At 52.0% G+C, this 21,896-nt stretch overlaps 1 protein-coding gene across 3 annotated transcripts in view; it reads right to left on the bottom strand.

Moving 5' to 3' along the window:
• CAPN10 (calpain 10) overlaps positions 1-20,205 on the bottom strand; it is a 64,724-nt gene extending 44,519 nt beyond the window's left edge. For 2 of the 3 annotated variants that reach the window (XM_075340371.1, XM_075340373.1), the window contains exons 1-5: positions 19,908-20,205; positions 19,634-19,765; positions 15,431-15,627; positions 12,557-12,747; positions 11,453-11,594 (exon numbers count right to left, since the gene is read on the bottom strand). In XM_075340371.1, the coding sequence (XP_075196486.1) occupies positions 11,453-11,594; positions 12,557-12,747; positions 15,431-15,627; positions 19,634-19,765; positions 19,908-20,033 (788 nt within the window). In that variant the 5' untranslated portion in view covers positions 20,034-20,205. The remainder of the gene's footprint in view (positions 1-11,452; positions 11,595-12,556; positions 12,748-15,430; positions 15,628-19,633; positions 19,766-19,907) is intronic. The other variant, XM_075340374.1, reaches the window with a different exon arrangement.
• Positions 20,206-21,896: the final 1,691 nt, after the last annotated feature.

Raw genomic sequence — 21,896 nt, 5'->3', positions numbered from 1 at the left:
ATACGGAACTATAAGAAAAAGAATTTACGGTAAGTAAACAAAATTCTCTTTCTTTATCGTTCCTATGGGAGACCCAGACATTGGGACGTCTCAAAGCAGTCCATGGGTGGGAATAAACAGAAAAACTGAGAAGTAGGCGGAGCCTAACTTCACAAGTGGGCGACAGCCGCCTAAAGGATGCGTCTGCCCAAGCTCGCATATGCCGAAGCATGAGCATGCACTTGGTAGTGCTTTGAAAAGGTATGCAGGCTAGTCCAAGTGGCAGCCTGACAGACTTGCTGAGCCGTAGCCTGGTGCCTGAAAGCCCAAGAGGCACCGACAGCTCTGGTTGAGCGTGCCTTGATCCCCGGTGGGGGAGGCACCTGAGAACACAGGTAGGCCTCCGAAATGGTGGACCTGATCCAACGGGCTAAGGTCGGCTTAGAAGCAGAGAGGCCCTTACGCCGACCTGTGGTTAGCACAAAAAGAGAGAGGTGCACCGCCTAATAGCAGTGGTGTGAGACACATAGATCCGGAGCGCCCGCACCAGATCCAGAGTATGCAACGCTTTTTCAAAGCGATGAACAGGAGCCGGACAAAAGGAAGGAAGGAAGGGTAATGTCCTGGTTAAGGTGGAAAGGAGAAACCACCTTAGGGAGAAAGTCCGGAGTCGGACGGAGAACCACCTTGTCTTGATGAAAAACCAAAAAAGGTGACTCCGAAGAGAGCGCAGCTAAATCAGAGACTCTCCTGAGGGAAGTTATGGCCACTAGAAAGACCACTTTCTGTGAAAGACGAAACAAAGAAACCTCCCTGAGAGGTTCAAAGGGGGGTTTCTGCAAGGCCGTGAGAACCAAATTGAGGTCCCAGGGATCCAAGGGCCGCCGGTAAGGCGGAATGATGTGAGACGCACCTGGCATGAAGGTGCGGATCTGAGCCAGCCGGGCGATACGCCGCTGGAACAGCACTGACAGAGCCGAGACTTGTCCCTTGAGAGAGTTGAGGGACAATCCCAGCTGCAGACCGGACTGTAGAAAAGACAGAAGGGTCGGCAAGGAAAAAGGCCAAGAAGAATGGGCGGAAGAGCGACACCAGGACAGGAAAATCTTCCAAGTCCTGTGATAGATCTTGGCACAGGAAGACTTACGGGTCCGAGTCATAGTGGAGATGACTTCAGGGGGGATACCAGAAGTCGTCAAGATCCAGGACTCAAGAGCCACGCCGTCAATCTGAGAGCCGCAGAATTCTGGTGGAAAAACGGACCTTGTGAGAGAAGGTCTGGACGGTCCGGAAGATGCCACGGCACCTCTACGGACAGATGGAGCAGGTCTGGGTACCAAGCCTGGGCCAGTCCGGAGCAATGAGAATGACTCGACGGCCCTCCATTCTGATCTTGCGCAGAACTCTGGGCAAGAGAGCTAGAGGGGGAAACATGTAGGACAGACGAAACTGGGACCAGTCTTGAACCAGAGCGTCTGTGGCGAAGGCCTGAGGATCGTGGGAGCAAGCCACGTAAACCGGAACCTTGTTGTTGTGACGGGATGCCATTAGGTCCACGTCCGGAGTGCCCCATTTGCGGCAGATTGACTGAAACACTGCCGGATGCAGGGACCACTCGCCACTGTCCACGGTTTGACGGCTGAGATAATCTGCTTCCCAGTTTTCCACGCCTGGGATGTGGACTGCGGAGATGGTGGACTTGGAGTCCTCCGTCCATTGAAGGATGCGTTGTACTTCCAACATTGCCAGGCGGCTGCGTGTCCAGCCTTGGTGATTGATGTAGGCAACTGCTGTCGCGTTGTCTGACTGGACTTGGATGTGCTTGCCCGCCAACAGGTGGTGAAAGGCTAGGAGAGCTAGAAGCACAGCTCTGGTTTCCAGCACATTGATCGAGAGGGCTGACTCGGACGGAGTCCAAGTGCCCTGCGCTCGGTGGTGGAGACATACCGCTCCCCAGCCGGACAGACTGGCATCCGTGGTGAGAATCACCCAGGACGGGGTCAGGAAGGAGCGCCCCTGAGAGAGAGAGAGAGAGAGAGAGAGAGAGAGAGAGAGGGGCCGAAGCCACCACTGAAGAGAGCTCCTGGTCTGTGGCGACAGAGCCACTAACCTGTGCAAGGAGGAAGGCCGTTTGTCCCAACAGCGGAGAATGTCTAGCTGCAGTGACCGCAGATGAAACTGGGCAAAGGGAACAGCCTCTATTGACGCCACCATCTGACCCAGCACCTGCATCAGGTGCCTGATGGAATAACGGCGGGGCCTCAGCAGAGCGCGGACCGCCAGTTGGAGGGACTGCTGTTTGACTAAGGGCAACTTCACAAGTGCCGGCAGAGTCTCGAACTGCATCCCTAGGTACGTGAGACTCTGGGTCGGAGTCAGAGAGGATTTGGGAAGATTGACAATCCCCCCGAATTGGGCTAGAGTGGCAAGAGTGAGCGAGACACTCCGCTGACAGTCTGCGCTGGATGAACCCTTGATTAGAAGGTCGTCCAGGTAAGGAATCACTACCAATCCCTGTAGGTGCAGAACCGCAACCACTGCTGCCATGACCTTGGTGAATACTCGAGGGGCCGTGGCTAACCCGAAGGGGAGAGCCACGAATTGGAAATGTTCCTCTCCGATTGCAAAACGTAGCCAACGCTGGTGTGAAACTGCAATTGGCACATGCAGATAGGCATCTCTGATGTCGATGGATGCCAGGAAATCCCCTTGGGTCATTGAGGCAATGACTGACCGCAGAGACTCCATGCGAAAATGCCGCACCTGAACATGCTTGTTGAGAAGCTTGAGATCCAGGATGGGCCGGAAGGAACCGTCCTTTTTGGGGACTAGGAAGAGATTTGAGTAGAAACCTCTGAACCGTTCCCGGGCGGGAACCGGTACAATTACTCCGTTGGCCTGCAAGGATGCCACGGCCTGAGAGAAGGCGGCGGCCTTGGAGCAGGGGGGAGTTGACAGAAAAAATCTGTTTGGCGGCTGGAAGAGAATTCTATCCTGTAGCCGTGGGAGATGGTATCCCACACCCACTGATCGGAGACGTGTTGAAACCACTCGTCGCCAAAGTGGGAGAGCCTGCCACCAACTAAGGACGTTGCTGGTGCGGACAGTCAAGAGGAGGCTGCCTTAGTGGCAGCAGCACCTGCGGTCTTCTGTGGACGCGCTTTTGTGCGCCAGCTGGATTTTTGGTCCTTGGCAGTGTTAGTGGACGAGGCCGAGGGCTTAGAGGACGACCAGTTGGAGGAACGAAAGGAACGAAACCTCGACTGATTCCTACCATGGACAGGTTTCTTGGTTTTGGTTTGTGGCATGGAAGTACTCTTCCCGCCAGTAGCTTCCTTAATAATTTCGAACGAGGCCCCTGCCGCCTCATATACGGATTTGGCCAGAAGGTCAACCTGGCGGTCAGTGGAATCCTTAAGCGAGGTGCCATCAGCCACTGATACAACGGTCCGGGCTGAGAGTCTAGACACCGGGGGGTCTACCTTTGGCGAATGAGCCCACTCCTTGACCACCTCAGGTGGAAAGGGAAAACGGTCATCAGAACCACGCTTTGGGAAGCGTTTGTCAGGGCAGGCCCTGGGCTTGGACACAGCGGCCTGAAAACTGGAGTGATTAAAGAACACACTCTTTGTCCTCTTGGGCGAGGTAAACTGGTGCTTTTCTGCCAGAGAGGGTTGCTCCTCTGATACTGGCGGATTGAGATCCAGTGCAGAATGGACGCAATCAAATCACTAACATCTGAGTCACTTTCGGACAGACCAAATGGGGCACATGGAGGCAGTCTCCGAGCCCCCAGTAAAGGCATCCTCCTCATCCTGCGAGTCAGCTTCTGAAACCGAGCCGCGGGACGAAGGAGAGGGAGCCCTGCGTCTCTTTTTAGAAGGACGGGGCCTGGGACCAGATGATGAATCCTCTGTGAGCTCAGGGCCTGAGAGAGACCTAGCAGCAGAGGCACCCTGTGAAGGGGGCTGATGCATGCTCAGCAAAGTCCTGGACAGCTGTCCCATGGAGTCAGCAAAAGACTGGGAGATAGACCTGGTTAAGGATTCTACCCATGCCGGGGGGTCAACCACAGGAGCCGGAGCAGCCTGAGAGACCCCTGGGGGTGCGATTTCAGGCTGAGGCAACGTCAGGTTAGAGCAGGCATCACAATGTGGATAGGTGCTCGGTTCCGGCAGTAGGAGCCTACATGCAGTGCATACTGAAAACAACTTTGGAGCCTTGCTCCTCGTGTGTGACATGCTGCTGGAGTGAGGGCTCTGCCAGAATGACCCCCAGAGAGTATATACAGAAGGCCCACAACCAGAGGTTGTGGCTTACCAGACCGCTGGAGCGGTTTGTGTGCCCTCCAGATCCCGAAGCCCGGACTCCCAAACACCTCAGCAGGGATGCTGCAGACCAGTGGTGATCGCAGGGAAAAACGCTGAGAAAATGGCCACCGGAGTGAAGAGAGGGGGCGGGACTCGCTCTGAGAGCGGGATCTGGAGGGCCAAAGAGATTCACAGGGGAGGAGACATGTACTCACTGAGGAGTGTCTCTCCCCTTTGTAGAACGGCCGCTGGGCGGAGTCGCGCTGTCCCTCTGCATGAATGACATGCGAGGGCAGTTAAACCGAAAGTAGGCCTCCGGCAAAGCCGGGGCCTAAATTTGAGCGGTGCGGCCGACGCGCAGGCACCATCGGCGCAGTTCTCAGGCGACAGCCAGAGAACCCGTCGGAAATGTCAGAAAAATCACTCAGTACACTCTCCCACAACAATAAAGTACAAGGGACCCCCATATATAACCGTCTCAGGTACTTAGCTTGCTGAGACGCAGGGTTCCAAGTCCCTGAGGGTTGAGTGCTCCGGTCCAGCAGGGTCCTGAAGGGCTGCGGATGGAGACCGGTCTCATGCCAAGCATGGAGAACCGTGCTGGCTCCCACTTCAAGCCAGAGCCCCGGAGGGATGGTGAAGCAGCACGGCATGTAAGGCTCCAGCCTGGGAATCAACCTTAACAGCACCGCCGACACAGTGGGGTGAGAAGGGACATGCCGGGGGTCCAGGCTTGGACCCGCTTTTCTTCAAAATCTTTCCAAAAAATGAAAAAATCAGATGAGAATGCATGTGTGGATGCATGACCACCTGAACACAAAGCGATAAACTGGTTAGAACTGGTTCTCCAGGGGGTGTATAAGCTCAGAGGGAGGAGCTACACTTTTGAGTGTAGTACTTTGTGTGTCCTCCGGAGGCAGAAGCTATACACCCCAATGTCTGGGTCTCCCATAGGAACGATAAAGAAATATTGTTAATATCCCTGGTTCCTTTGTATTTTTTTTTTTTTTCAGATGAATATGAAGTAAGAAGGGAATTTTGTTTACTTACCGTAAATTCCTTTTCTTCTAGCTCCAATTGGGAGACCCAGACAGTGGGTGTATAGCTACTGCCTCTGGAGGCCGCACAAAGAACTACACTTAAAAGTGTAAGGCCCCTCCCCTTCTGGCTATACACCCTCCCGTAGGAGTACGGATTCCTCAGTTTTAGTACCAAAGCAAGAAGGAGGAAAGCCAATAACAGTTTCAAAAACAAATTCAATCCGATAACAAGATCGGAGAACTTAAGAAACAACATGAACAACATGTGCACCCGAAAAACGAAACCCTAAGAACAAATAGGGCGGGTGCTGGGTCTCCCAATTGGAGCTAGAAGAAAAGGAATTTACGGTAAGTAAACAAAATTCCCTTCTTCTTTTTCGCTCCTAATTGGGAGACCCAGACAGTGGGACGTCCAAAAGCAGTCCCTGGGTGGGTAAAAAGATACCACATGAACGGGCTGTCAGACAGCCTCTTCCTACAGGTGGGCCACCGCCGCCTGAAGGACCTGTCTACCTAGGCTGGCATCTGCCGAAGCGTAGGTATGCACTTGATAGTGTTTGGTAAACGTGTGCAGACTCGACCAGGTAGCCGCCTGGCACACTTGCTGAGCCGTAGCCTGATGCCGCAATGCCCAGGACGCACCCACGGCTCTGGTAGAATGGGCCTTCAGTCCAGATGGAATCGGAAGCCCAGCAGAACGGTATGTGTGAAGAATTGGTTCCTTGATCCACCGCGCCAGGGTGGATTTGGAAGCTTGCGATCCCTTATGCTGCCCAGCGACTAGGACAAAGAGCGCATCAGAACGGCGTAGAGACGCCGTGCGAGAAATGTAAATCCTGAGTGCTCTCACCAGGTCCAACAGATGTAAACCCTTTTCAAATTGGTGAACTGGATGCGGACACAAAGATGGCAAAGTGATATCCTGATTGAGATGAAAGGAAGAAACCACCTTGGGAGAAAACTCTGGAATTGGACGCAGTACTACCTTGTCTTGGTGAAACACCAGGAAGGGAGATTTGCAAGATAACGCCGCTAGCTCGGACACTCTTCGAAGAGACGTGACCGCCACAAGAAAAACTACCTTTTGTGAAAGCCGAGAAAGGGGAACCTCTTTCAAAGGCTCGAAAGGCGGCTTCTGGAGAGCAATGAGAACCTTGTTCAGATCCCAGGGTTCCAATGGCCGTCTGTAAGGAGGAACGATATGACAAACTCCTTGGAGAAACGTGCGTACTTTAGAAAGCCGTGCCAAGCGCTTCTGAAAGAATACGGATAGCGCGGAGACTTGACCCTTAAGAGAGCTAAGCGACAAACCTTTTTCCAACCCAGACTGCAGGAAGGAAAGAAAAATTGGCAATGCAAATGGCCAGGGAGAAAACCCTTGAGCCAAGCACCACGCTAAGAATATCTTCCACGTCCTGTGATAGATCTTAGCTGAGGATGGTTTTCTAGCCTGTCTCATTGTGGCAACAACTTCATGAGATAAACCTGAGGCCGCTAGGATCCAGGACTCAATGGCCACACAGTCAGGTTCAGGGCCGCAGAATTCAGATGGAAAAACGGCCCTTGAGACAGCAAATCTGGACGGTCTGGTAGTGTCCACGGTTGGCCTACCGTGAGGTGCCACAGATCCGGGTACCACGACCTCCTTGGCCAGTCTGGAGCGACGAGAATGGCGCGGCGGCAGTCGGACCTGATTTTGCGGAGCACTCTGGGCAACAATGCCAGAGGTGGGAACACATACGGTAGCCGGAACTGCGACCAATCTTGAACTAAGGCGTCTGCCGCCAGAGCTCGGTGATCGTGAGACCGTGCCATGAAAACCGGGACTTTGTTGTTGTGCCGTGACGCCATCAGATCGACGTCCGGCATCCCCCAGCGGCGACAGATCTCCTGAAACACGTCCGGGTGAAGGGACCATTCCCCTGCGTCCATGCCCTGGCGACTGAGAAAGTCTGCTTCCCAGTTTTCTACGCCTGGGATGTGGACTGCGGATATGGTGGATGCCGTGTCTTCCACCCACGTCAGAATCCGCCGGACTTCCTGGAAGGCTTGCCGACTGCGTGTTCCCCCTTGGTGGTTGATGTATGCCACCGCTGTGGAGTTGTCCGACTGAATTCGGATCTGCTTGCCTTCCAGCCACTGTTGGAAGGCTCGCAGGGCAAGATAGATTGCTCTGATTTCCAGAACATTGATCTGCAGGGTGGACTCTTCCTGAGTCCACGTCCCCTGAGCCCTGTGGTGGAGAAACACCGCTCCCCACCCTGATAGGCTCGCATCCGTCGTGACCACTGCCCAGGACGGGGGAAGGAACGACTTTCCCTGTGACAATGAGGTGGGGAGAAGCCACCAACGCAGAGAGTCCTTGGCAGTCTGAGAGAGGGAGACAGTCCTGTCGAGGGACGTCGATTTCCCATCCCATTGGCGTAGAATGTCCCATTGTAGAGGGCGCAGATGAAACTGCGCGAACGGGACTGCCTCCATTGCTGCTACCATCTTTCCTAGGAAATGCATGAGGCGCCTCAGCGAGTGCGACTGGCTCTGAAGGAGAGATTGCACTCCAGTCCGTAGCGAGCACTGCTTGTCCAGTGGAAGCTTCACTATCGCTGAGAGAGTATGAAACTCCATGCCAAGATAAGTCAGAGATTGGGTCGGGGTTAGATGAGACTTTGGAAAGTTGATAATCCACCCGAAACTCTGGAGAGTGTCTAGTGCCACCTTCAGACTGTGTTGGCATGCCTCTTGAGAGGGTGCCTTTATAAGCAGGTCGTCTAGATACGGGATGACCGAGTGACCCTGCGAGTGCAGAACAGCTACTACTGCTGCCATGACTTTGGTGAAGACCCGGGGGGCTGTTGCCAGACCGAAAGGTAACGCTACGAACTGCAGGTGTTCGTCGTGTATGACGAAGCGTAGGAAACGCTGATGCTCTGGTGCAATCGGCACGTGGAGATACGCATCTTTGATATCTATTGATGCTAGAAAATCTCCTTGAGACATTGAGGCTATGACGGAGCGTAGGGATTCCATCCGGAACCTCCTGACTTTTACGTGTCTGTTGAGCAACTTTAGATCCAGGACGGGTCGATACGATCCGTCCTTTTTTGGGACCACAAACAGATTGGAGTAAAAACCGTGACCTTGTTCCTGAAGAGGGACGGAGGTCACCACTCCTTCCGCCTTTAGAGCGGCCACCGCCTGCAACAGAGCATCGGCTCGGTCTGGTGGTGGAGAAGTTCTGAAGAAACGAGTTGGCGGACGAGAACTGAACTCTATCCTGTACCCGTGAGACAGAATATCCCTCACCCAACGGTCTTTGACGCGTGACAGCCAAATGTCGCCAAAGTGGGAAAGCCTCCCACCGACCGCGGGTGTGGGAATCGGAGACCGCAAGTCAGGAGGACGCCGTCTTGGCAACGGTTCCTCCGGCTGTCCTTTTTGGGCGTGACTGAGACCTCCAAGAATCTGAGCGTCTCTGGTCTTTTTGAGTCTTTTTTGACGAGGCGAATTGGGACCTGCCCGGTCCTCGAAAGGACCGATAACCAGACTGACCCTTCCTCTGTTGGGGTTTGTTTTGTCTGTGTTGCGGTAAGGATGAGTCCTTACCCTTGGAGTGTTTGATGATTTCATCCAAACGCTCTCCAAACAATCGGTCACGAGAAAAAGGCAAATTGGTTAAGCACTTCTTGGAATGAGAATCTGCTTTCCAATGTCTCAACCACAGGGCCCTACGCAAAACAACGGAGTTGGCTGACGCCACTGCCGTGCGGCTTGTAGCGTCAAGAACAGCATTAATCGCGTACGACGCGAATGCCGCCATTTGCGAGGTCAATGGTGCTACCTGCGGGGCAAATGCACGTGTGACTGAGTCGACTTGCGCAAGCCCGGCTGAGATAGCTTGGAGTGCCCATACGGCCGCAAAAGAAGGCGCTAATGACGCTCCAATCGCTTCATAGATGGATTTCAGCCAGAGCTCCATCTGCCTGTCAGTGGCATCTTTAAGTGCCGCTCCATCTTCAACTGCAACCAAGGATCTAGCTGCAAGCCTGGAAATTGGAGGATCCACTTTTGGACACTGGGTCCAACCCTTGACCACCTCAGGGGGAAAAGGATAGCGTGTATCTTTAAGCCGTTTAGAAAAACGCCTTTCAGGATAAGCGTGGGGTTTCTGGATTGCGTCTCTAAAGTCAGCGTGGTCCAGAAAAGTGCTTAATGTACGCTTAGGGTATCTGAAATGGATTCTCTCGTGCTGCGAAGCTGACTCCTCTACAAGAGGAGCTGGTGGGGAAATATTTAACATCTTATTGATGTTAAATATAAGATCATTAACTATGGCGTCACCATCTGGTGTATCTAGATTGAGAGCGGTCCCAGGATCAGAATCCTGGTCAGTTACGTCCGCCTCATCACCCATAGATTCATCTCGCTGGGATCCTGACCATTGAGATGAATGTGAAGGCCCGTCATAGCGAGCCCGCTTAGGCTGCCCTGGGCCATCGTCCGAGTCAGAGTCTTCACCCTGAGGTGTATATGCCCGTCCCGGAGCTTGGAGGTAATTCAGCTGAGGGGGACCAGGGGGCAATGATTGCACAGTGTCCGTGGCCTGAAGTACAGGCCTAGCTCGCAATGTGTCAAGAATTTGTGACATAGTGAGAGACATTCTGTCAGCAAAAGCTGCAAACTCAGTTCCTGTCACTTGGACAGCATTCACAGGTGGTACACCCTGGGTCACGTCCAGCAGAGGCCCCGGCTGTGCAAGCGCCGCAGGGGCCGAGCACTGCACACAATGGGGGTCCGTGGAGCCTGCCGGTAGAAAAGTCCCACATGCGGTGCAGGAAGCATATAATGTCTGTGCCTTGGCACCCTTGCGTTTTACGGACGACATGCTGCTGGCTCTCTGCAATGTGAGAGAGTCTATAGCCAAAGGGCGACCAGCGCTATGTAATACCAAGTATTTGTAAAAACAAAATACTAAGAATACTACTGGCACAAGAGGGGGTGAGCCCTGAGGGCTGCTTACCGCCCGCTGAATAGCGGGTAAGAGGCGAAGAATTCCTTGTCTGGGTCTCCCCGGCTCCCCTCTGCAGCTCAGCGTGTCAGCAGGAATGGCTGCCGGCGTCTGTGGAGAGGGGCGGTCCGTGGGAGTTCCCAAACAAAAGTGCGGGAAACAGTGTCCCCTCTGTGCCGATTGTGAGGGCTGGAGTATGTAAAAACGACTCCAGCCCTCGGCGCTGATGCACTGGCCAGCGTCCCGCCCCTCTCCTGACTGGCAGGTCTGGGGGCGGGAACGAACGGAAGCAGGCCGCAAAAGCCGGGGACTCGAGTTATCAGCGCGGCCGCCGTAAAAGCGCGGGCCGCGCTGAAGTCCCCGGCGCACCATAAGTGCCAGCCGCGCCGCAGCGGCCGGCGCGACCGATTCCCAGAAGTGTGCCTGCTTCAGCGAAGCTGAATGAGGCCATGGCACAAGCGCCGCAGCGCTGATGTCCCACGGCGCACTACAACACCCAGCATGCTGCGGTGTGAGCGCCAAATGCACGGGGACACAGAGTACCTTGAGGAAGCAGGGCCATGTCCCTGATGTACTCCGCTCCATCCAGCATCTTCTCCAGGGGCTGTAGATGGAGCACGGTCTCAGTGCCTGGAGACCAGTAAATCCCACTTCACCCAGAGCCCTGTAAAAAGGGATGGGGAAGGAATCAGCATGTGGGCTCCTGCCGCCGTACCCGCAATGGGTACCTCAACCTTACAAACACCTCCGACATACAGTGGGGTGAGAAGGGAGCATGCTGGGAGCCCTGTATGGGCCCTCTTTTCTTCCATCCGACATAGTCAGCAGCTGCTGCTGACTAAAAACAATGGAGCTATGCGTGCGTGTCTGACCTCCTGCGCACAAAGCTAAAACTAAGGAATCCGTACTCCTACGGGAGGGTGTATAGCCAGAAGGGGAGGGGCCTTACACTTTTAAGTGTAGTTCTTTGTGCGGCCTCCAGAGGCAGTAGCTATACACCCACTGTCTGGGTCTCCCAATTAGGAGCGAAAAAGAAATGTAGGTATTTAAACACAATATAGTCTTCAGTGTCTTACAAGTGTTTTTTTCCTGTCTTAGTTTAAATTTGTAACACTAACCTGTTACCCCAGGATCCTTCCCAGCAGCTTCTGCCCCAGGGATTGTGCACACGCAATAGGAGCAAAGACTGTCCATCCTTTGTAAATCCATGCTGTATATCTGTGATTGTGAAGGCATGAAACTGCCCTAGATCTCCAGCCCCTACATATAAATTAGATCAGATGAACAATTGAAGTTATTAACTTGTACTGTTTAAAATGTAGAACCCTTGCCATCATCTGACCCCGCGCTGCCGTGCCACACCATTAGTGCCCTGTAATTGCGTCACAGGGCCACCGAAGGCGTCAGGGAACTGCGTGATCCCCGCCAGACCGGGTTAGATCATATTGCTGTGGTAAACTGGCAACATAAAATATACAGTAAGGCTGGTTTCACACTACGTCTTTTTAACATCCGTCGAAAACGTTTTTTTAACGGAAGTACGGATCCTGTGCAAATCCGTTTTCATGTCAATGCATTTTCAATGGACTCGCGTCCACCTGCGTTTGCGTCCGTTAGACGCAGGATCCGTCCTTTTGCGTTATTTTAACATGTTTCAAAAACGCAACATGTAGCGTTTTTGAGCTCCGTCCAAATACTGCAAATTGCTGGATCCTGACTATAACGCACGCAAACGTTGCATGCTGATAGACAGGATCCTGCTTTTGGACTGAGCATGCCCAGAATATATATATATATATATATATATATATATATATATATATATATATATATATATATATATATATATATATATATATATATATATATATATATCTCTCTCTCTCTCTCTCTCTCTCCTCCCCCCCCCCCCCCCTCCCGTGCAAGCAGCCCGGCTCCGAGCAGCTGACTCGTAACCAAGATAAATATCGGGTATCCAAGGCCGATGTTTACCTTGGTTACCAGCGTCTGCAGCTGTCAGAAGCCTCCTCCCAGTCTAGTTACCCTCACTCCCGATCACATGACTCCAATGCCCGCCCCTAAACATCCAGTGCAGGATCCTGCAAAATAACATATGCGTTTGCATACGTTATTTGCTGTAAAAGCAGGATCCGTACTTCCGTTAAAAAAACGTTTTCAACGGATGTTAAAAAGACGTAGTGTGAAACCAGCCTAACTCTTACCTTCTCTGCTGTGAAGCACAGAGCAACTTATTGCACATCTCTCCTTCAATTCCAGCATCCTAGTGATCATTTCTTCTCTAAAACTCTCATCAGCAACTTCAAACGACCATCTTTCTACCAATCCTCCAGTTAAATCTACCAAAGCATCGACAACCTGACCGGCCCACAGCGCCTCATAGCAGCCATGTAACCTGTAAACAATCAACCAAAATATTTCATTAGTAGGTATGCCAGTTATCTTCTCTTCTGTGTGAAATATATAGACCTGCACAATTGTGTCCTACGTGATGCACGCAGCAGTCTCAGCGCATCCTACGTGATGCACGCAGCAGTCTCAGCGCATCCTACGCGATGCACGCAGCAGTCTCAGCGCATCCTACGCGATGCACGCAGCAGTCTCAGCGCATCCTACGCGATGCACGCAGCAGTCTCAGCGCATCCTACGCGATGCACGCAGCAGTCTCAGCGCATCCTACGCGATGCACGCAGCAGTCTCAGCGCATCCTACGCGATGCACGCAGCAGTCTCAGCGCATCCTACGCGATGCACGCAGCAGTCTCAGCGCATCCTACGCGATGCACGCAGCAGTCTCAGCGCATCCTACGCGATGCACGCAGCAGTCTCAGCGCATCCTACGCGATGCACGCAGCAGTCTCAGCGCATCCTACGCGATGCACGCAGCAGTCTCAGCGCATCCTACGCGATGCACGCAGCAGTCTCAGCGCATCCTACGCGATGCACGCAGCAGTCTCAGCGCATCCTACGCGATGCACGCAGCAGTCTCAGCGCATCCTACGCGATGCACGCAGCAGTCTCAGCGCATCCTACGCGATGCACGCAGCAGTCTCAGCGCATCCTACGCGATGCACGCAGCAGTCTCAGCGCATCCTACGCGATGCACGCAGCAGTCTCAGCGCATCCTACGCGATGCACGCAGCAGTCTCAGCGCATCCTACGCGATGCACGCAGCAGTCTCAGCGCATCCTACGCGATGCACGCAGCAGTCTCAGCGCATCCTACGCGATGCACGCAGCAGTCTCAGCGCATCCTACGCGATGCACGCAGCAGTCTCAGCGCATCCTACGCGATGCACGCAGCAGTCTCAGCGCATCCTACGCGATGCACGCAGCAGTCTCAGCGCATCCTACGCGATGCACGCAGCAGTCTCAGCGCATCCTACGCGATGCACGCAGCAGTCTCAGCGCATCCTACGCGATGCACGCAGCAGTCTCAGCGCATCCTACGCGATGCACGCAGCAGTCTCAGCGCATCCTACGCGATGCACGCAGCAGTCTCAGCGCATCCTACGCGATGCACGCAGCAGTCTCAGCGCATCCTACGCGATGCACACAGCAGTCTCAGCGCATCCTACGCGATGCACACAGCAGTCTCAGCGCATCCTACGCGATGCACACAGCAGTCTCAGCGCATCCTACGCGATGCACACAGCAGTCTCAGCGCATCCTACGCGATGCACACAGCAGTCTCAGCGCATCCTACGCGATGCACACAGCAGTCTCAGCGCATCCTACGCGATGCACACAGCAGTCTCAGCGCATCCTACGCGATGCACACAGCAGTCTCAGCGCATCCTACGCGATGCACACAGCAGTCTCAGCGCATCCTACGTGATGAACACAGCAGTCTCAGCGCATCCTACGTGATGCACACAGCAGTCTCAGCGCATCCTACGTGATGCATACAGCAGTCTCAGCGCATCCTACGTGATGTATACAGCAGACCTCCCACTACTGGAGTTCTATAACTATAACATGAGTAGTGATGAATTTTCCACTTAGAGGAGACATTCACATACATCTATGTTCAGAACTAAATGCTACGACTTCTTAACAAAACTTATCGCAGAGTCGACTGCTCTCCAGACGGATGCAATCCTGTAAAAGCAGTTGTGAGCACAAACATCAATCCCATCTAACATCAAACGCTGAACCAAAGAGGAGCAGCTTCGGCTATCACATTAGGGGTGAGTTATTTGTTTTACCAAATACAGTATAGCAGGATCATTTCCAAAGTTAATCATTTTCTACAGCCTGCAAATGAGATTATAAATATTATAACAACAAATGAAGTGGAGAAAAGCTTGACACGCCCAATGGAATAGGTCACCACACATCCATGGAGTGCAACGACATGAAGTCTGCCAGGTGGACTATAACTTGAATAGGAGGAAAAAATATCGGCACATCCAACGTAAAATAATTTCTTTCTTTATTGTCACATGGTATTAAAAAAGTCCATCCATATTTAGAAGATCCTGACGCGTTTCTGACGCAAAAGAGCGTCCTTAATCATAGGCAATCAGCCTATGTTTAAGGACGCTCTTTTGCGTCGGAAACGCGTCAGGGTCTTCTAAATATGGATGGACTTTTTAATACCATGTGACAATAAAGAAAGAAATTATTTTACGTTGGATGTGCCGATATTTTTTCCTCCTATTCATATAAATATTGTAATGGCCCTTGGCAGATCAAAGTTCCCTAGTCTACACATACAGAGTGCCTGTAGACTTCTTTTTAGGCTGGAAAATCCCTTTAGAACGCGATTGGGTAATTTTTCCCTGCTATTAAACAGTCTTGAACCACTTAATACATGTAGGTGTTAATAAAGAAAAAATTGAAACACTTTATTCTAGTGGGCTAGGAGTTTTACTGCTCTGTTCCATAGGTTCTAATGACTATCTCAAAAGCCCCAGCTGTGAATTCAACCTTTTCATGAGAATTACTATGGAAATACAGTAACGTATTCTAATTCTGAGCTATGAAAATACCACATAAAAGAGGCACAAGAATGGACACATTAATATCAATTACAGGTTTATGGTACAATGACTGACTTTTCTTCATCTATACGTACTTGGCATATGCCTTTTCTAAGAGTGGAAGCCAAAAAGCTTCCTGATCTTGGCAATGGGAGAAGCAGAGTTTGCGCCCAAGGCATGGTAATCGATCATCAATGATCACCTGCACCCAACGTCCGAACCGCCAAAACTGGCATACGAACCGTCCAGTATACCCTTTATGCTCCCAAGTGCACTGGTTACCAGGAAGAACCTAAGGACGAAAAACAACTGTCAAAACAGAGAAGGCTGTCACTCTATGAAAGGAACCGGTCAGGTCCAATATGCACCCAGAACCACGAGCAGTTCTGGGTACATATTGCTAATTGCTGCCTAACCGTCCCTGTATCTAGTAGCATAGATAAAGAGATCTTTAGAAAATGTATCTCTAAATATTCTTTATAATACGCTAATGAGGCCCGAGACTAGTCGCGAGTTTGTTCGTTCCCTTGGCTATTCGGCGCCCTTAGCATGTTCGCATACCCCTGTGGGCGTGCTAACATGCTCATGAATGTGCAGCATCAGAGGCATGGTCACTCACCTCTACTGCCACTACTGGTTTTCGGCTCAGTTCGCACGATCAGAACATCCCCGGACTTCCGGTCATGCGCCTACACCAGTTTGAAGCCAGGACGCGTACACCCGGCTTCATAGTACGCATGACTGGAAGACCGGGACTTATGATTATACACGCTGAGCTGACATCCAGTGTCTAGTGCGGTGGCAGCAGAGAGGTGAGAGCAACCATGGCTCAGACGCTGCGCATTCATTAGCATGTTAGTACACCCACAGGGGCATACTAACATGCTAAGGGGGCCGACTATCTAAGGGAACTAAACACCCTTGCGAATAGTCGCTGGCCTCATTAGTATATTATAAAGAATCTTTAGAAATACTTTTTCTAAATATCCCTTTATCAATGCTAGTGTATACAGGGACGCTTAGGCAGGGGGATTAGCAATATGCACCCAGAACTGCTCGTGGTACTGGGTGCATATTGCACCTGACAGGTTACCTTCGAGAACTGATTTTAGAAGACGGGAGTACGGATGTATCCTTCATGTCCAGAAGGGAGTAGGCAGTTACACAAAAGCAGACTTCTATATTGCTCCGGTGTGCATGGTAGGTTGGCACAAATCATATTATGGTTGGACCATAATGAGTTTTGATCCCCCTATTTTGGTGGGTCTATAGTACGAAAAATTCCATCTGTCATCACAGTACTCCTGGGAAAACCAGCCTGTGGCCGGCCTGAAGACTGTGATTTCTTCTATGTACAGCAATGCTGTGGTATCGCTGTATATAGAATAAGTTGTCAAACCATTGCAGGTTCAAGTCCCTTAAAGGGGATTATTGAATGCAGTAAAAAGGTAGAAAAAAAATGTTTTAAAAAATATGAAAAACAAATATATAAAAAGTTAAGATTACCACATTAAAAATGAAATAAAAATATTGAAATACACATACATGGCATTACTGTGTTAATTAAAAGACCAATCTATGAAAAAATAAAATAAACTAACCCAGTCCATAATCAGCATAACAAGAAAAAAATCAAAATGCCAGGATTGCCGCAACAGGAAAAGAAAAAAAAAAAAAAAAAAGTTATATCAGGTGATCAAAACACTATGTACCCCAAAATAATGTCACTAAAACATCAGCCTGGTTGGGGAAGAAAAAGGCCCCAGTTTTCTCAAAAATTGAAAATGTTATGGCTTTCAGGAAGTAATGACACTAGCAAGATTTTTCTTTCACCAGTTAAAAAAACCCAAAAACTATACATTTGGCATCTATGTTATCGCACTGTCCTGGAGAATTATACTGGCAGGTCCGTTTTATGGTAAAATGAGCACTCTAAATAAAAGCCCAAAAAGGAAATTGCACACTTTGTCACACTTGCAGTCTTTTAACTGCTTACCAGAAGTTCTTTATAATAACAGCATGGATCTGGGTGTAAGGCCCCCAGCTAGGAATGGGTGCGGTGGGGGGGGGGTAAGCCAGCCCAGCTAGGAATGGGTGCGGTGGGGGGGGGCGCCAACAAGACCCCCCAGCTAGGAGTTGGTGCGGTGGGGGGGTAAGACCCCCCAGCTTGGAGTTGGTGCGGTGGGGGGGGGCAAGACCCCCCAGCTAGGAGTGGGTGCGGTGGGGGGAAAGACCCCCCAGCAAGGAGTGGGTGCGGTGCGGTGGGGGCGGTGGGGTGTAAGACCCCCGAGCTAGGAGTGGGTGCGGTGGGGGGGGGGGGGGGTGTAAGTGTGGCGCCCTGGCAAAACCAGGCAGTCATAAATAGGACCCGCATAACACCTTCCCTCACCTAGGAAAAAAACACAGCCGACCTGAAACCCTAGTCACCCCCCCCCCCCCTTAGGGAAAGATAGGCATACCAGTGGGCGGGACCAGGCGGTTGGACACGCCCACCTTGGGGGTCTAGACAGCCCGGGGTGGGAAAACAACCAGAAAGAGTTTGCAGTTCAAGTTGAGAGGAGTGTGGGCTGGAGCTAGGTGTAGCTCCAGAAGAGGAAGTTCAAGTTGACCGATGCCAGGGTTGGAACCCTGGTGCCTTTGGCTAGGTGGCAGACAGTGGTCTCCGTCAGCAGGAGACGGGAAGACGGCTCGGCAGATCCGAGGTGAACCGGGACAGGGTTGTAGCCTGCCGGTACCGACACGGAGAACTGACCCAGAAACCGTAGCACAGAGGGGGTACTCTGACCCTGAAGCCAGGACCGAAACCAGCTGCCTAATTAACCGATTGAAGGCAGGATTATAGGTCCTGTCCCACCCAAAGTCCATAAAAGAAGACAACAGCCCACTGATAGGAATAAGGCCACCGCCAGGGCCCATAGATCCCACGGGCCAGCGTCTATGGGCACGTCTCCTTAGGCTACAGCTAGTCGGGAGCGGACTCCTGAGTTCCAGACCAGGCAGTCCACCATACACAAAGCAAGTGCAGAGGGAAAAGGACTGACCACCAGCCCGGGTGGGGGACCTGAATGCAACCAGCCGCGGCACCGGCCACCAGCACCTTGGTTTACCAAAAGACTTGTGTGATTCATTTACTGTGAGTAACCAAACTCCCCCCTGCTTGCTCAGGTGCGCCGGCCCTTGCCGTCGCTATACCCTGCACAAAAACACTGGGCCCCGGGGCAACCATCCCTACCCTCGGAGGGGTTAACATCTAGCTACCACTACATCTCCCCTGGGTGTCCCGCAACAGCAGCGGTCGTGTCTCACTTCACCACACATCGTGGGTGGCGTCACAAACTTAATACGGCCTAGCCCGTACATAAACGTCCCCCCCACTTTTTATTTGGCGTGACTGCAAGACCCCCGGGTCCAGAGGGTCCCTCGAGCCACAGACGCACACAGTGGGTCCGGACCCGAGCAGCAGCAGCTGCTGACACGGGGGCGGCACATAAGAACCCCCAGCTAGGAGTGGGTGCAGGGAGGGTGGGGGGAAAGACACCCCCCCCCCCCCTGCACAACCCGCCAGAGGATTTTACCCCCACACCAATGCTGTTGTTATCAAGAACTCCATGACTACGTGAACTTAAATATTTTTAGGTTTACGTCCGGCCGGTGACACCCACTATCCCCTCCCCCGTCCACTATCCCCTCCCCACCAATCACTTCCGGTTCCCGATACTACAAGCATGCCCCATTCTTCTTGGATATCCAAAGATATTTTTTGTTTTGTTTCTAGAGGAAGACGTTTCGCTCTACTTATCGAGCCAAGAGAAAATAAGGATGACACTTTCCTCCTTCATGGCATTAAGGCAAATTAAAGGGGGCGTAAAACCGCAAAAGACATTTTCAGTAGGCCCTGCAGCTGCTTCCTGAGTAATGGCAGTACCACTAGGATTCATCCTGACGCTCTATGCACACGACGCAGCTTGCAGAGATGCGGTCACGTCTCAGCCGCTTCCCTATAGACTCTAGTAAGAGAAGTGAATCCTATAGGTTCTCAGAAACATGGGAAGCATTACACAAAGCTTGGTGGCACCATGACTGCCAGGATGTCCTACTCCAGTGTGGGCGGCATCAGATCAAGTTGATTGACAGTGAATGTATCCAAATGGGACTGTCAATCAGCTGCGGCGGGGAGACGCCAGAACACGACATACCCGGCTGTGATAGTGCACCAGGCTGCAGCCCACGCTCCCATCAATCTGGTGACAAGGTCCCTGTGGGGGGCAGGGGCAGGTCTCCCTTCTGGACCCCCGTACCTGATGCAGGAGGGATGGAGAGGTTTGCAGAACGGAGGCCGCACACACAAACCAGCAGTCTCCCAGAATGCCTTGTTTCCCCAGGGCACGTCTCCTGTCCTCGGGGAAGAGATGGGGCGTCTCACAGATCTCCTAGGAAAGAAGTGACAGGACGCCATGAGAGACCCCCGCAGTGCCCGGAGCGGGCAGAGCATGTCCCCCCCTCAGTGCCCGGAGCGGGCAGAGTATGTCCCCCTCAGTGCCCGGAGCGGGCAGAGCATGTCCGTGCTCTCACCTGAGGCCTCAGCCATGTAATGCGCTCACAGAGTGCGGACAGCGGAGTGTCACCAGGACCCACGAGAGAGGAGACGCCGGCAGGAAACTCGGGGTCCACGTACAGCCCGGCGGCGGGAGGAGCCATGTTATCTCCCGTGATAACAGGCAGATGTCATGTACACGCGGCCATCGGGGACCGGCCGGCTCTCCGAACACATGACACGGGCTCCTGTGCCACACCGAGCTAGCGGCCCGTGTACCGGGCGCCTCCCGTCCAGCAGCACCGCCTGCTGATAATTAGCTCCTCCCCCGGCCGGTCCTCAGCAGCTCGCCTGCTGATTAATACACCCCTCCCCCAACCGGTCCTTAGCTCCGCCTGCTGTTTATTAGCCCCTCCCCGGCCTGTCTTATACCCCGCCGGCCCTCAGCCCCTCCCCTTCTGTCACCCGCCATTCTAAGCAGCAGTGAAAAATACAACTAGCCATGTTTATTCAATTTCCTATATAGCCAGGTCCCTTGCTTCCCATACACAGCAGGTTTCAGCTGCACATAGGTCACATTTGGTTAGGTACCCATACACACAAGCAGGTTTCAGCTGCACATAGGTCACATTTGGTTAGGTACCCATACACACAAGCAGGTTTCAGCTGCACATAGGTCACATTTGGTTAGGTACCCATACACACAAGCAGGTTTCAGCTGCACATAGAGGTAACATTTGGTTAGGTACCCATGCACACAAGCAGGTTTCAGCTGCACATAGAGGTAACATTTGGTTAGGTACCCATACACAGCAGGTTTCAGCCGCACATAGAGGTAACATTTGGTTAGGTACCCATGCACACAAGCAGGTTTCAGCCGCACATAGAGGTAACATTTGGTTAGGTACCCATGCACACAAGCAGGTTTCAGCTGCACATAGAGGTAACATTTGGTTAGGTGCCCATACACAGCAGGTTTCAGCCGCACATAGATGTAACATTTGGTTAGGTGCCCATACACAGCAGGTTTTAACCGCACATAGAGGTAACATTTGGTTAGGTACCCATACACAGCAGGTTTCAGCCGCACATAGAGGTAACATTTGGTTAGGTACCCATGCACACAAGCAGGTTTCAGCCGCAGATAGAGGTAACATTTGGTTAGGTACCCATACACAAGCAGGTTTCAGCCGCACATAGAGGTAACATTTGGTTAGGTACCCATACACAGCAGGTTTCAGACGCACATAGAGGTAACATTTGGTTAGGTACCCATGCACACAAGCAAGTTTCAGCTGCACATAGAGGTAACATTTGGTTAGGTACCCATGCACACAAGCAAGTTTCAGCCGCACATAGAGGTAACATTTGGTTAGGTACCCATACACAGCAGGTTTCAGCCGCACATAGATGTAACATTTGGTTAGGTGCCCATACACAGCATGTTTCAGCCGCACATAGAGGTAACATTTGGTTAGGTACCCATACACAGCAGGTTTCAGACGCACATAGAGGTAACATTTGGTTAGGTACCCATGCACACAAGCAAGTTTCAGCTGCACATAGAGGTAACATTTGGTTAGGTACCCATGCACACAAGCAAGTTTCAGCCGCACATAGAGGTAACATTTGGTTAGGTACCCATACACAGCAGCTTTTAACCGCACATAGAGGTAACATTTGGTTAGGTACCCATACACAGCATGTTTCAGCCGCACATAGAGGTAACATTTGGTTAGGTACCCATGCACACAAGCAGGTTTCAGCTGCACATAGAGGTAACATTTGGTTAGGTGCCCATACACAGCAGGTTTCAGCCGCACATAGATGTAACATTTGGTTAGGTGCCCATACACAGCAGGTTTTAACCGCACATAGAGGTAACATTTGGTTAGGTACCCATACACAGCAGGTTTCAGCCGCACATAGAGGTAACATTTGGTTAGGTACCCATACACACAAGCAGGTTTTAACCGCACATACAGGTAACATTTGGTTAGGTACCAATGCACACAATCAGGTTTCAG

The sequence above is a fragment of the Anomaloglossus baeobatrachus genome, chromosome 3 (genome assembly GCF_048569485.1).
Source record: "Anomaloglossus baeobatrachus isolate aAnoBae1 chromosome 3, aAnoBae1.hap1, whole genome shotgun sequence".
Lineage (NCBI taxonomy): Eukaryota > Metazoa > Chordata > Amphibia > Anura > Aromobatidae > Anomaloglossus > Anomaloglossus baeobatrachus.
The sequence above is the reverse complement of the archived record's forward strand: the minus strand, read 5'-3'. Positions and strand labels throughout refer to the sequence as shown.